The sequence below is a fragment of the Ipomoea triloba genome, chromosome 10 (assembly GCF_003576645.1).
Source record: "Ipomoea triloba cultivar NCNSP0323 chromosome 10, ASM357664v1".
Taxonomy (NCBI): Eukaryota; Viridiplantae; Streptophyta; class Magnoliopsida; order Solanales; family Convolvulaceae; genus Ipomoea; species Ipomoea triloba.
Window position 1 is genome coordinate 2,819,834 of NC_044925.1, and position 13,680 is coordinate 2,833,513.

Consider the following 13,680-nt stretch of genomic DNA (forward strand, 5'->3'; position numbering starts at 1 on the left):
ATTTCAAACCCATAATAGCATTCACAAAACCTATCAACCAAACAATAACAATCACTTTGATACCCATACCTTAGTTTCACATTACAATATACATCTAGATTCAGGTATCGCGATATAATTTGCCAGTGGTTTTGGTGATGGACGAAATGCAAATTGCAATAACACTATATCCAGTACTAATGTATAGGATACAATACAGTAACGCAATTAATAATTTAGTTTGGCATATTAATATGGTGACACACCCTTATTAAATAGAAGAGTATACAATTAATAATTCAGTGAGTCTCCAGGGAGACTATTATTTCACAAATTTTTATTCATGAAACGAATCCGGTCATTATATAATACAATATTTATATTGAAAAATATAATATTAATCCGGAATAAATTGTTTTAAAATGTAATAGTTAATACTCGGTAGTTTTTTTTTTTTTTTTTTTTTTTGAGAAATGTAATAGTTAATAGTTAATTGGTGAGAAAGAAATGGAGCGGCTGAGAATATAATGTAGAGTGAAGAATAATGCATGCATGAGTTTGGAGCTTAGAGAATTGGCCGGCGGCTGATCTCACTCTTGACTTTCTCTCTTTCTCTCTCCATACCCAACTACTCCGTCCACGCGGCGTCTGCCCCACCACCCCCGGCCACCACCGCCGCCGTGGGGCACCCCCCAATTTTATTATTTTCCCAAAACTTAACACGAAATTCCACCCAAATTTCCAAACACAAATTCTACGAGCGAGTTTGAAATTTGACTTGGCCTAAACAATTCTTGCTCTCCAAGCTTAATTGCGCTCTTCTCTTCTACCCTAGCCGTCAACGTTTTGTTTATGAACCCACACCTCTCCCCCACCGTATATATATAAACTCCTCACCTCCTTTGTACCTCCCCATCTCATCTTCCTCGTCCTCTGCACCCTTCTCCTTCAATTCTCACAATATTCTCAAAACATCCTTAAATTAATTACCTGTCTCTCTAGATCGAATAGAATGGCTCGTTCTTCATCATACGTTTTCTTGATCGCCGTTTTGCTGGTGTTTTCTTCCCTGGTTTCCTCCATCGAGAGCAGAAAGATGCTTTCCGCGGATTTTCACGAAGAAACCAAGAATATTCCGTCCATGGCGGACGATAGACTGTTCAAGAATGCGCTTCCCAAAGGCACAGTGCCGGCGTCTTCCCCTAGCAAGAAAGGCCACGCCGACACCGTCGACGAAAAGCTCGTCGCCCGCCACCTCGCCGCCGTCGATGATCATCGGTTTCTCCGCTCCGTCCCCGCCCCCGGAATAGGCAATTAGCTACGTTACTCTTCAATTCCTGTTTCGATTCTATACAATTTTGGATTCTTTTCTTCATGGGGGTATAGTATATTGTACACACATAGATACTGGATGGTGGAACTGTATAGCCGGCCGGAGATTATAATAGCCTTTTTCCAATTTTTTTTTTCTCCTTAAAGTTTATGGGATGGGATTTATACTTTAATTATTCTTTTGTTATTGGGATTAATCATGGATTTTCACTTTCAAGAGACACAATTCCTTGGATGCTTCAAGAATCTGTACTCATCATCATTGAGCTCATGAAATGAAATGACTTATAGTAGCAATTTTTGTTTCATTTTCTGGAAATGTTCATAAATTTCTTTAATTTCTCTATCTTAAGTTACCTAATTTTCTGTATTAAGGTCAATCAGCTAATGTTATTAGCTATTAACTGTTCATATATGATAGTAACTTTGATACATCGAGACGTTTGGGGTACTATTCTGAAATACTAATAATCAATTGATTATAATGTGGCGTATGATCCTGAAATACTAATAACGGGTTGATTATAACGTGTTATGTGGTAAAGGGGGTGAGAATGAAACTCTGATAGATCCTCTGTTTAGCATTGAAGGGATAGGATGTGAGGGCAAACAGGACAAGTGTATGTGGGACTGTGGTTGCTCGGCCGCCGAGCTTTGACTTTCCGACAACGTAACAATATTGCACGCTGGGGTGACCTCAAAATTAGGTTTAAAAAAAAAACATTTGTATTGTGAGTCGATTGTTGGTGTTGGTGGGACTGAGTAAAAACATGGAGGGAGGGATGAGAAACGCGGTTTAGCCAGGCAGGTAAAAGGGCAATTGGAGACTTTTTGTGCAATGGATATATTGTCGGTAGCTTTCGATAAAGCCATGGCCTTTAATCCAACCCTTCATCACCGAGGGGCCTTTGGACCATGACCTTACAACACCCTATTTAGATGCTTCAAGAAATCTGCTACCATTTTCGCGCTTTAATTTGCCTCAACTACACATCAATTACTTGATTAATCCAAAAAAAAAAAAAAGTCATTATTGTTCTCAAAAGACTGAATTCCGAATCACAAAAACCCCACATTCCAGCCCCGCAGAACATCTAAATCATGATAACTCAGTTGAACACAAAAGCTAGATATTTCCTTACTGTACACAAAAAGTCCTTTTACTTTGAGAGGTTGTTACCATACTGTCGCTGGGGAGAGTTAGCTATTATTTTCTCCCATTTTTCAAAACTTTTAATTCTTTTGTTATTTTGGCATCTAAGCATGTCAGGTGATTAAGATTCGGATACGTTTGAAATTGTCGGATTTGCGTATCTAAAATTGTTTAAGAATACTAACAATACTATAAGGTTTAGTCAAAAGGATATTATACTCTGTTCCTCCTTGCTGGTAATCTGAGAACTGGTGATAAAACTTACGGTCCTATAGGCTACTAAATCAGAATGTTACTCCATATTAACTTTGATTTACGTAAAAAAAAACTCATAGATATTAATCCAATATACACTTTAAGTGAAATTCACATTGTGACTCTGATTGATTTTGTGAGTTGGGATAGTCACTCGGCAGGCCAATTCAACATAACTGATCGAATGAGAAATAAAATGTAAAAAAAAATAGACACAAGAATTTTAACATGAAAATCCAAAGATAAAAATCACATGCTTTCTAGACAATGCCAAGCCAGAAATTCACTATTTTATAGCCATTTTGTATATAACATTGCATGCTTTCTAGTCTAGAGAGATGTGGTTCCCCCCACCCTCCTCTCGTTTTTCCCATCTATTTATAACACAAGAATGGTAGATGATCAGTAAGGGGTATTCATGGGTAGTTATTAGGATTTATGGGTAATTATTAAGATTTATGGGTAATTAGGGGGGAATTTATGGTTAATAAATGAGTAATAATTGAATAATAAAGGGGTAATTATTTGGGGCTTATGGAGCACTGAGTATCCATCAACCTTAGTCGGTAATTAAAATACTACAAAGAGATAAATCAACATAGGATGCCTAAAAAGTTATTATACAAAATTATGTTGATTGTTGAAATTGTGTGGATATTGTAGATGCAGTTGTATTTAATTTAATAACAAAATTTTTTTTGAGTACTATTGACTTTGAGGCTCAAGCCTTCCCCTTCCATATGGGAATGCAATCGGGTGCTACTAGACTACAAGGTTTTGGCTTCGACAAATAAATTATTAAAATCAAATTTATTGGTAATAATTTGCTATTATTCTTATAGTGATATAAGTGTTGGTTGAATTCTTTGAATGAGATCTACCAATAATTCGATTTTGAATTAATCAGAATTAGAGTGTAGATTCCAAACCAAAAAAAAAAAAAAAAAAAAAAAACTAGGTAAGCTATTTTGGCTAGATTTACACATTTCTTTTGGTTAGGTTGAAGGGTTTGTAAATGGTTGAAGGATGATGGAATTTGGAAGCCTACCGAACCTGGAAAGTGGAAGATCAGAGCATGCATGATTTAGATTTTGGATTGAATTTCTTCTTCTTTTTCCTTTCTTTTTTATTTTTTAATGAATAATATAATGTATGTTTTGCACGCAACCATTCTTTTTCTTTTTATCAAAAAATGAAAGCGACAAGAACCATACTTTGATGATTTTAATTAAGTCATTGTTGAAATAAGGTTTCATGTGTTTAATGAAACCTATGTGTATCATATAAATGGAAAACGACAATTAAAAAAAAAAAAACAAAAACAAAACAAAACGAAAAGCACGAAAATATAAAATATGTACTGTACTCCCTCAATTCCATTACACATTATGTGTCTAATTTGGTTAACAATGCTTAATTAAAGTTATTCATAATTAAATGTTTTATAATGTAAAGTTTAGTATTAGTACATAAAATTTATATATTTAAAACTTACATTTGTATAGTACTATTAAACACAAAAAAAAAAAAGAAGATTATATTTAAAATAATAAGAAATTACTAAAGAAAATAAGCAAAAAAAAAAAAAATCAGTTGATTTGATCAATGAATAATAAACAAATCATATAAAATGTGATAGGAGTATACATTTGTATATTTGTATTTGGTTTTTAAATATGCATAAATATTAATTATCTACTAGGTTCATAATTAAAAGTAATTGATTTGAAAATTGACTTCGCACCTACAACATTTTAACTTTGCTTCCCCATTGTGGGTTTTGCCTAAAGTGCACTTTCTTGTTGCACTTACGGGTTTCCCTTAATAGAGGGATTAAAAAAAAAAAAAAAAAAAAAAAAAGAGAATTGAAGCATTTATTTCACCCATGTCACCTCCCCATCATCACTTGAGTCATGAAATTGACAAATTATAATATATATGCACTATGGTCTAAATTGCAATGTGATCCATTGATAAATGCTCATTTTTAATATATTAGAGGTTCATTTTTAATATACTACTTTAAAAGTTTATATTTAATAATTTAAGTAATATAGAAAAAATTCAGCAAATTAAAAATCAACATTCAAAAAACGAATATTCAATGTACTAAAAATGAATCATTATTATACAAAAAATGAACCGTATACATTTTTTGAGGTGAACCATGGTACAAGGTATAATGACTACATGAAATTGGTAGAGCATCAGTTTGATCCCAAAAATATTTCAAAAAACGTTGATTAATTACAAAATTTTGATTTTGAAAAAAAAAAAAAAAAAACTCTTATAAGATTTTGTGTATCATAACCTTAAAAAAAAATCTTAAAAGAGCCAGGTGACGGAAATATATGGTATGGCCGGTGCCATAGTTTCAATTATTTGTTTCTTCTCTTATCTAATTATATATTTATATTATGCAATAATGTAAAAACTTCTATATAATTACGTGCAAGTAAATATTCCTTGACATATTTCGCCAACCACATTGACCTAATAAAGTCATCACTATTTATAATTGTCCACCTAGACACAGGTGGAAAAACTATAGAGAATGATGAGGACAGGGATCCCAGGTCTATTTTATTGGAAAAGTGTTGGTTCAAGTGAGGTGTTCATTTTTATCGTACGTCAAGAAGGAGGTATGGAGCAAACTAAACAAAAGAGGTGTTGTTAGAGGGTTCAAATCTAAGACTTCCAACATAATAACGCAAATACAAACTACCCAAATCACTCAAGATTTAATGTACAAGAAGGTTATTAGTTAGATGTTCTATTTATCCGTGTAAAAATCTTAACATCCCGGTAATGTAGGGACACGTGTATGACCAAGATTGAGACTAGCTGATGTTGTATATTTGTCAACCATCTGCAAGGCCCTCCACACTATAAATAGGCACCTCCCTAGCTTGATGATTGTTTGTGGTTCTAACCTTTAACTCATACACTAAAAAGTTCGATTCCTCCCAGCAATACTATTATTTCTAGTCCCTTATTTGAGGCTATAGCTTGTATTAGTTATTTATTTTACTCCGTATTTATTTTTCAGGCAAAATCTTTCAATAAAATTGTCAAATTAATACATCTACGACTTAAAATTGTCAAATTAATAAGTCTAAGACTTTGATATTAAGTCTAAGAGCATCATTATCAGTTAGGATATTTCGTGGTAATTGAGAAGTTTTTGTAGGTGTGATTAGGAAAGAGAAAATGGGGAGGGATGAATAAAAAAAACAAAACAAAACTGAAATTAAAAAAAATAAAAAATAAAATCTGTGTTCTGTCAGGCGCGCCTGACGCGCCCGCTGGGCACCTGCTGTGCGCGAACACGCGCACAGCAGAGTTACTCCATTCCGCTGGGCACCTGCTGTACGCGAACACGCGCACAGCAGAGTTACTCCATTTTCCTATGTCTGCAAAATTACTGTTCCATGCACCCCATTTTGCAGAAGCAACCCACCCATTTTCTCTCTTCTCATTTTTAATTTCTCTCCCATGCCATGTAGGCTTTGGACTGACATTATCCCCACCAATAACCATTGGTGGGGATGCTCTAATAATGGTAAATCACCATCAAAAGTAAATTCAAACTAAAATATTATCGATCAAGATCAAATGCTTATCACTATATTGAAAGTTATTTTTAGTAGCAAATGCGCAACTTTATTTTCTTATATTTGTATAATAGTCAAAGCCATGTTTCAATAGTAGAATGCTAGACTTTATCCTCCGAGCCTCCGTCTCAAGAGCAATATATCATCATTTTTAGATACAAAAGATATTCCAATCCATTTATTTAATTAAAATTATTCATCATCACAATTATAAATAATGAGCAAATTTTAGCGATGGATCCGTAGAAAAAATAAACGACTAAACTTTAATAAATTCAAACTTTTAGCTAAGTAGTTGAGCTAGCAGGATAGGAATGTGCGTAAAATCCACCCATCATCTGCAGCAACTCCGGAGTTCGCCGAAATGTGGACCACTTTGTCGGCAGTCACACAAATTCTCTTCGAGTGAGGTCACTGATTCTCATATTCAAAGATCACGAATTTAAAATTAAGGTATAATTAGGTGAAAGAAATTCATTCATTCTTAATTAAATGATAAAATTTTGATAGATATTTGACTTTGAGTATGGAACAACCTTAAATCTTCACGACATATGTATCAGTCATAAAAAATGCCTACAATTTAGCTCGTGTGTGACAATAGAAAACCCCTTACAATTCAGTGAAGAAATTTTGACCACTCCAATCGAACTTATTGTGTTGACCTATCGTTCAGCTACCCGTGGTAGTAAAACCAATTGCGAATTTCTTAAAAACCAAAAAGAATATATATCCTGCGGGAAACAAACAACGTTGTTTGTACCAAAATGTGTCGAAGTCGCAGATGACGGAATTCCAGCCAAATATTGCGGTGGAGTCCGACGTTTTCCAACCGCGCACGCAATTAAGGGTTTGATCGAATTGGGGAATTAATAATTGTGTGATGCTTCCGCGAAGGTAACACGCATGTTTCACGAAGATCAGAGCTTTCTACTTTCTAGTCCAAGTCGTCGTGTATATATGTTTGTGATAATCGACGTTTAATTTTTGTTTGCGGTTGAATCTTCAACAAATTCCAACGAATTTACTGTTGATTAGTTGAATATGAAGATAATGAGAGGCCACTCTAAGCCCATCCAGCCCACTAAATCTATGTACGTGTGATCTGAACATCAATTCACCCCTGCACCTAACACTCTCAACTTACGACTTACTTACCAAACTGAAAGGGATTGAAACCTTCAATTCAATTCGACCCGCCCATATTCGGAGTGGAAGGAGTCCGATATTTTATAGATAAAGATAAAGATTTAGACGTCGTGTAATATAGTATGTTCATTAAGGTTTTATCTATTGTTACCTAAGCTATTTGATTTGAATTATAGGCCTATATATAGTGATGTTCTATAGACTATTTAAGCGCGATCCTTTTTGTATGATGAGAAAAATATAATTACATCATCTAATTACACAAGAGTCAAGCAATAGTAGTAAACTAGCTAAATTCACCATATAGTTCAATAGTATTGGTCCTTTTTGTTGTGAAAAAAGTAGGATCAAGAGATCAAGAACAAAAAACTAAAATGGTAAATAAAGCTGCTGTAATTTGTATCTAGATTGCTGCTACTCTGCATAACCTGTTTGTGAAAAAAATGTAATGTGCTCACTTCAAAAAAAAAAAAGTCCTAATATTACTATAAAATTTGATTATTTGTATAATATTTAATTAATCTATATTAAATATTAATCTTGTTTTAATCGTCTTGATGAGATGATATTATTTATGTTTAATAATATAAAATATATGTATAAATATTTAACAAAAATATATAAATATATTTTAAGTTTAATTAAGGGTAAAATAGTAAATAAGAAAATTTGCCTATTCCGGAGAACTTAGGAATATGTTAATACCAAGGGGGTATGGTAATAGCTCATTCCTAGGAACAATGTTCCTGGGAATAAAAAGCATTACCAAACAAAGGAATAGACCTATTCCCGAGAATGCTATGTCATTCCAGGCCTATTTCGCGAACCAAACATGCGGTCAGGGTTACAAACATCATATTCATAGGCCGATAATCCTAATAGTACATTTACAAAATTCGCTCCACTTGTTATGCTCCAACACCTATCATCTTTTGTTAGGAACAAACGCTTGCCACTACGCTAAAATTCGTTATGATCCAACACCTATTATCTTTTGTTAGGATGAAGCACGTACCATACAACAAAAGCTATAACTCATAACGAAGGCGCAACTTTATTCCCTTGTAGACCGCCGTTACATTTTCGAGAGACAGTGTGCTAGACTTGGCCATTCACCGGCCTCTACCAAATAATCCTTTAGCCACCAATTAATGGACTTGGCATTTTACCAGCCTCCATCCAACATGTTTCAGTAACATATGAGATATACACAATACTTTTATCACTTTCACATTCGGTAAATCTTCCCAATTCTCATGAATAATCATCTATTCAAAAATAAAACAATGCCACTTTGGTATATGAGAGTACTCCTTGGGTCATAAACATATGAATTAAAAATATCCTCCATTCTCATGTAATTAAAACCGTCGGTTTTATAATAATTCAATGCGACTATTTCATACCGAAAATCTCATATCCTAATAGGAATGAAAAGGAAGTTGAAGTGTGAACGTGTGACTCGATTAGTTGGACATGAAATTGTAAGGTGCTGATAAGGATTAACGTGTAGCAAAGTATGACGTTGACTGGACCGGAATGGGAATTGAGTAACATGCACGTCTACCTACTACACTTAACATACTTTAGTCAACAAATTTAATTGGTTTATATATATAGATATATTAACAAAAAGAAAAACAAGAATTTGTCAAAGTCAAAATTAAGATATATATATTTGTCAAAGAAAGATAAGAATTTTTGAAAGTTTTGAATTTCGATAGGGATGAAATATTGATTTTTTGGATTTAAGTCGATCAGTTATGAGAAATTAGGTTAATTTACCATCTCATGGTCATTTATCAACTAAGAATAACTAAGGAATTTTCCATAATTCAAAGTATACAATTTTTTTTATAGTAATACTAGATATATTCTAACTTTCTACTCCATTTTTTTTTACTTCATATTTATATGACACCCTTTGATACATTCCAAAATAATGAGACTACACGGCGAAAAGTTTTACACGTTATCATTTTCTTTCTTTTTTTCTTCTTTCTTCTCTTCTGATAGTAAACAGTTGGTCAGTGAGATTGGTAAACATGATATGATATAACAATGTTTATATTTAATTATAATAAGTGATGGCGATTAGACTCTTTCTTTGACCCTTTTTGGAATATAAAATTTCAAAAACTATATATATATATATATATATATATATATATATATATATATATGAAGCAATGAAAAACCGCGATGACATTTTTGTAAACCATGTATATATTGTTTTGAAAAAATATAGTTCATTCTCATTTCCCATTAATATTAAAATAGTAAAAGAAAATTGAATTTTTTTAAAGATATATAGAGTTTATATAAATACATGTAAATGGTCACTAATATATTTTATAATTAAATAAATGACCTACTACGAAATACAGAGTGCAATTGTTATATATACCAGGAGAACAAAGCTAACCTTGCATTGTGGATCCTGATTAAAAAATTATATTGTTAACATAGTATGTGTATTAAGTTAATAAATTATGTGTCTATAAATGAATTGAAGACACATAATATGTTAACTACAAACACATAATATGTTAACTATATATTTTTCGTTTACAGTTAACACTTTAATTTATCTACATATAATTAACATTTTATGTATTTTAAAGTTCTTTACAAGCACATAATATGATAAATGCAAACACATAGTCTGAATGTCATTTTGGACAAAAACTCACAATGTAAGGTGGACCTAATCTATGGTATAATTTGTGTATGTTCATATTGAAAAAATAATAATAATAACCCTAGTAATTTAAAAAAAAATAAATTAACTAATTAATCAACAAAATTTAAAATAATTTGAATCATACACCCGCCATAACTAATTTGGGTTCATGTCTTCTTCTTTTTTTTTTTTTTTTTTTTGGGTAAAATATTGTGAGATTCAAAATTACGTCTACTATTTAAAAAAAAAAAGAAAGAAAGAAAGAAAGAAAGAATATAGCTTACTATATCCCGACATGACTAATTTGGATGGATTCATGCATTGGATCCACAAAATTTTACTCCCCATCAAAATTTATTCATAAAACATTCTATTAGAACAGTTAGTAAGTAGATGGTTAATTTAATTGTAATTTCAAAAAATTAATTCTTGTAAGGGTGTAACATTTAAATAGTCATGAGTCAAGCATTTCTCCATATAATAGTTATACTCTAAGGACGTAACTCAAACTGAATTTGAATTAATCTTGAATTTGAATGAGGTTTACAGTGATAATTATACTAAATGTCGTACACACAAACATTTGAACATGAAGGAAAAATTGGCTTTTATATGAGAGTCAATTTTCAATATACAAAGTCTAGAATTTCAAAATTAGAAATGGAAGAATTATATACGTTTTGTGAGAGTTCTTTAATATATATCAAATTTCATAATAACTCGATTTTAAATTAATTGTAGCTCAATTTGATGAAATACGGTGGACACTATGTTCCTATATGGTGCAACAAGATTACATGCAGTGCATATTGTGGAGCCCCTATATGCCCACTTTGGGCGGCAAGTTCAGGGTTCAGACCCTCACGTAAAAGGAATGGATGAAAAGAGTGACACTTTTTTTCTTTTCATTTTATTTTTATATATATATAAAGTTCACGTCTACATGTTTTTTAATGCTATATTCATAAAATAATAAAATAGTTATTAAAAAGAAAAAAGAAAAAAAAAAAAGATATGACAATTTGCCCTCCTTTAAAGAAGATCATCCTCCCACTATAATGTATTAGAATCAAATGTTTAGTATTATAAGAAAACTGCTGGTGTTGGAAGTTCAGAATCACGAGTTTGATTTTTATCAATATTTTTTCAATCAAATTTGTCGCATATAATTTTCTTAATGTAGTTTATTTTTTTGTTTGATTTATAAGTTATTATATATGAACAAGATTTATCTAGATCATACCATATTCTTGGGTAGTAGCTATGAGTTTCCATTATCACTCAAAGAAAAGTAAATTGTGATCTATTCTGGTAATAAATTATTAGGACTAAATGCATACCATTATGCCATAATATGTAAGTATAGAACTTTATATTTTTAAACTTACATGACAATTAGTGTCGCATTGCTGCATACTTAATGTACATCAATTATAGGACATTGGCAAATTATACCATGGATCATGGTCCACCTTGCATTGTAGACTATGATCCAAAATGACATTAAAATTATGTGTTTACTGCTAACAGATTATGTGCCCACAGTTAATATATTATGCGTCGTCTTTAAATAAATTAAAGACAAATTATATGTTAACTACAAACACATAATATGTTAATTGTAGGCACATAATATGTCGTTAACATATTATGTGCTTGAAATTAACATATTATGTATATGTAATTAATATATTTTGTGTCTTCAATTTATTTACAAACACATAATATATTAATTGAAAACACATAATATGTTAAGGGTCACACTTGTGTGAGACTGTCTCACGAATCATTATTCATTAGACTGGTTGGATCGGGTCGGGACAATATGAAAATGTCATACTTATATGCTCAAATATAATATTAATCATAAATACAATTTTTATTACTTATAAGAGTAAAAGTATTACATTTTTCATAATAAGTAATGTTGACAAGTGCCCCTTACTTATAATGGAAAATATAATACATTTGAAGAAAAATATAATACTTTTAAATCAAAATATAAAAGTATTATATTTTGCCTTAAAAGTATTACATTTACCTTTATAAGTAACAAAAATTTTATTCCTGATCAATATTACATTTGAGCATATAAGTATGACACTTGTGCGTATAAGTATTACATTTTCATCTTTACTTGACTCGACCTGTCTCACGGTGAGACGGTCTCACACAAGTTTTTGTCATAGTTAAATGTAAATGCATAATTTTTAAATTAAGATTAAGGTAAGTTATGATTTATGAATTATGGTATAACAATTCCACTACGTTGAACTTGTATTGAATTGGTTTATCAAATTAAAGAAGATTCCAAGAAATGAGCCTCGTAACTTCCCCCTCAATCTCAATCAGTTCATGAGAAAATACAATAAGTACGATGTTGGGTTATTAAATTCGAGATTAATAATAATGTTTCGAAATAGCAGTTTGACTATTGACTGGGCCACCGGTGGGCGTCACATTTCCATGTAAATTCTGAACAAAATTAAATTATGATTGCAATAAATTTTGATCGTTAAAATCATTGACCATAAATGGCCGGAAATACACGTTTTCACCAATTCCCCGTGACTATACAGTCTCGGTCAGTCAGGCATCTTAGCCCAAAATCAAAGCAGCCCAATTTCTCATTCATTCAGGGCAAATTATGCTACGACCCAGGCCCACCTTGTAAGGTGGACCCAAGTCCATGTTTATAAATTTAAAACTATATGTTCACAATTTTAAAATTTTAAATCGTAATATACAAAATTACACTACTCAATATTCGCAATTTTTGAACTCTATATTCACAATTTTGTTATATAGATTAAAAAATTGTGTTATACTGTTGACTATAGAGTTATGAAATTGGGAATATAGAATTCTAAAATTGCGAACATAGAGTTCTGAAATTGTGAACATAGAGTTCTAAAATTGTGAACATAGACCTGAGTCCACCTTGCATAACAACTGTTCATTCAGGGTTGAGATTAATCCAAACATGCTTAATGCTAGAGCGGAATAACATGGCAAATTATGCCGCGAAAAAAGTTTATCTTACAATTAACATATGATGTGCTTACGGTTAATAGATTATGTATCTGTAAATAAATTAAAGACATATAATATGTTAACTAATGCACATAATATGTTAACGACAGACACTTAATATGCAGTTAACATATTATGTGCTTATACTTAACAAATTATGTGCATCCAATTTATTTACATACACGTAATTTTTAATGAAAGATATAATATTTTATCTACAGACACATAACTTTTAGACAAATTATGCAATGCAATGTGGATCCCAATCCATGTTATAACAATTGGAATAACACGGAAACAAGAAACAAGACACATGCATGATACAAGAAAATGATAATTATTTTAAACAAGTTTCCAAGGTGCTAATTGACGCTGCAATCTCTTGAACCCCCCATTTGAGATTTTTTTCTGTTTAATATAAGATATTAGTGTTTTTTTTTTGTTTTTGTATATATTGGCATTTATGTCAAAAAATTTAGATG

The 13,680-nt window shown here is 31.5% G+C and overlaps 1 protein-coding gene across 1 annotated transcript; it reads left to right on the forward strand.

The window, feature by feature from the left end:
• Nucleotides 1–736: 736 nt before the first annotated feature.
• On the forward strand, nucleotides 737–1,619 carry LOC116032885 (precursor of CEP14-like). Its single transcript, XM_031275624.1, has one exon. The coding sequence runs from the start codon at nucleotides 992–994 to the stop codon at nucleotides 1,295–1,297; it is 306 nt and encodes a 101-aa protein (XP_031131484.1). The 5' UTR covers nucleotides 737–991; the 3' UTR covers nucleotides 1,298–1,619.
• Nucleotides 1,620–13,680: the final 12,061 nt, after the last annotated feature.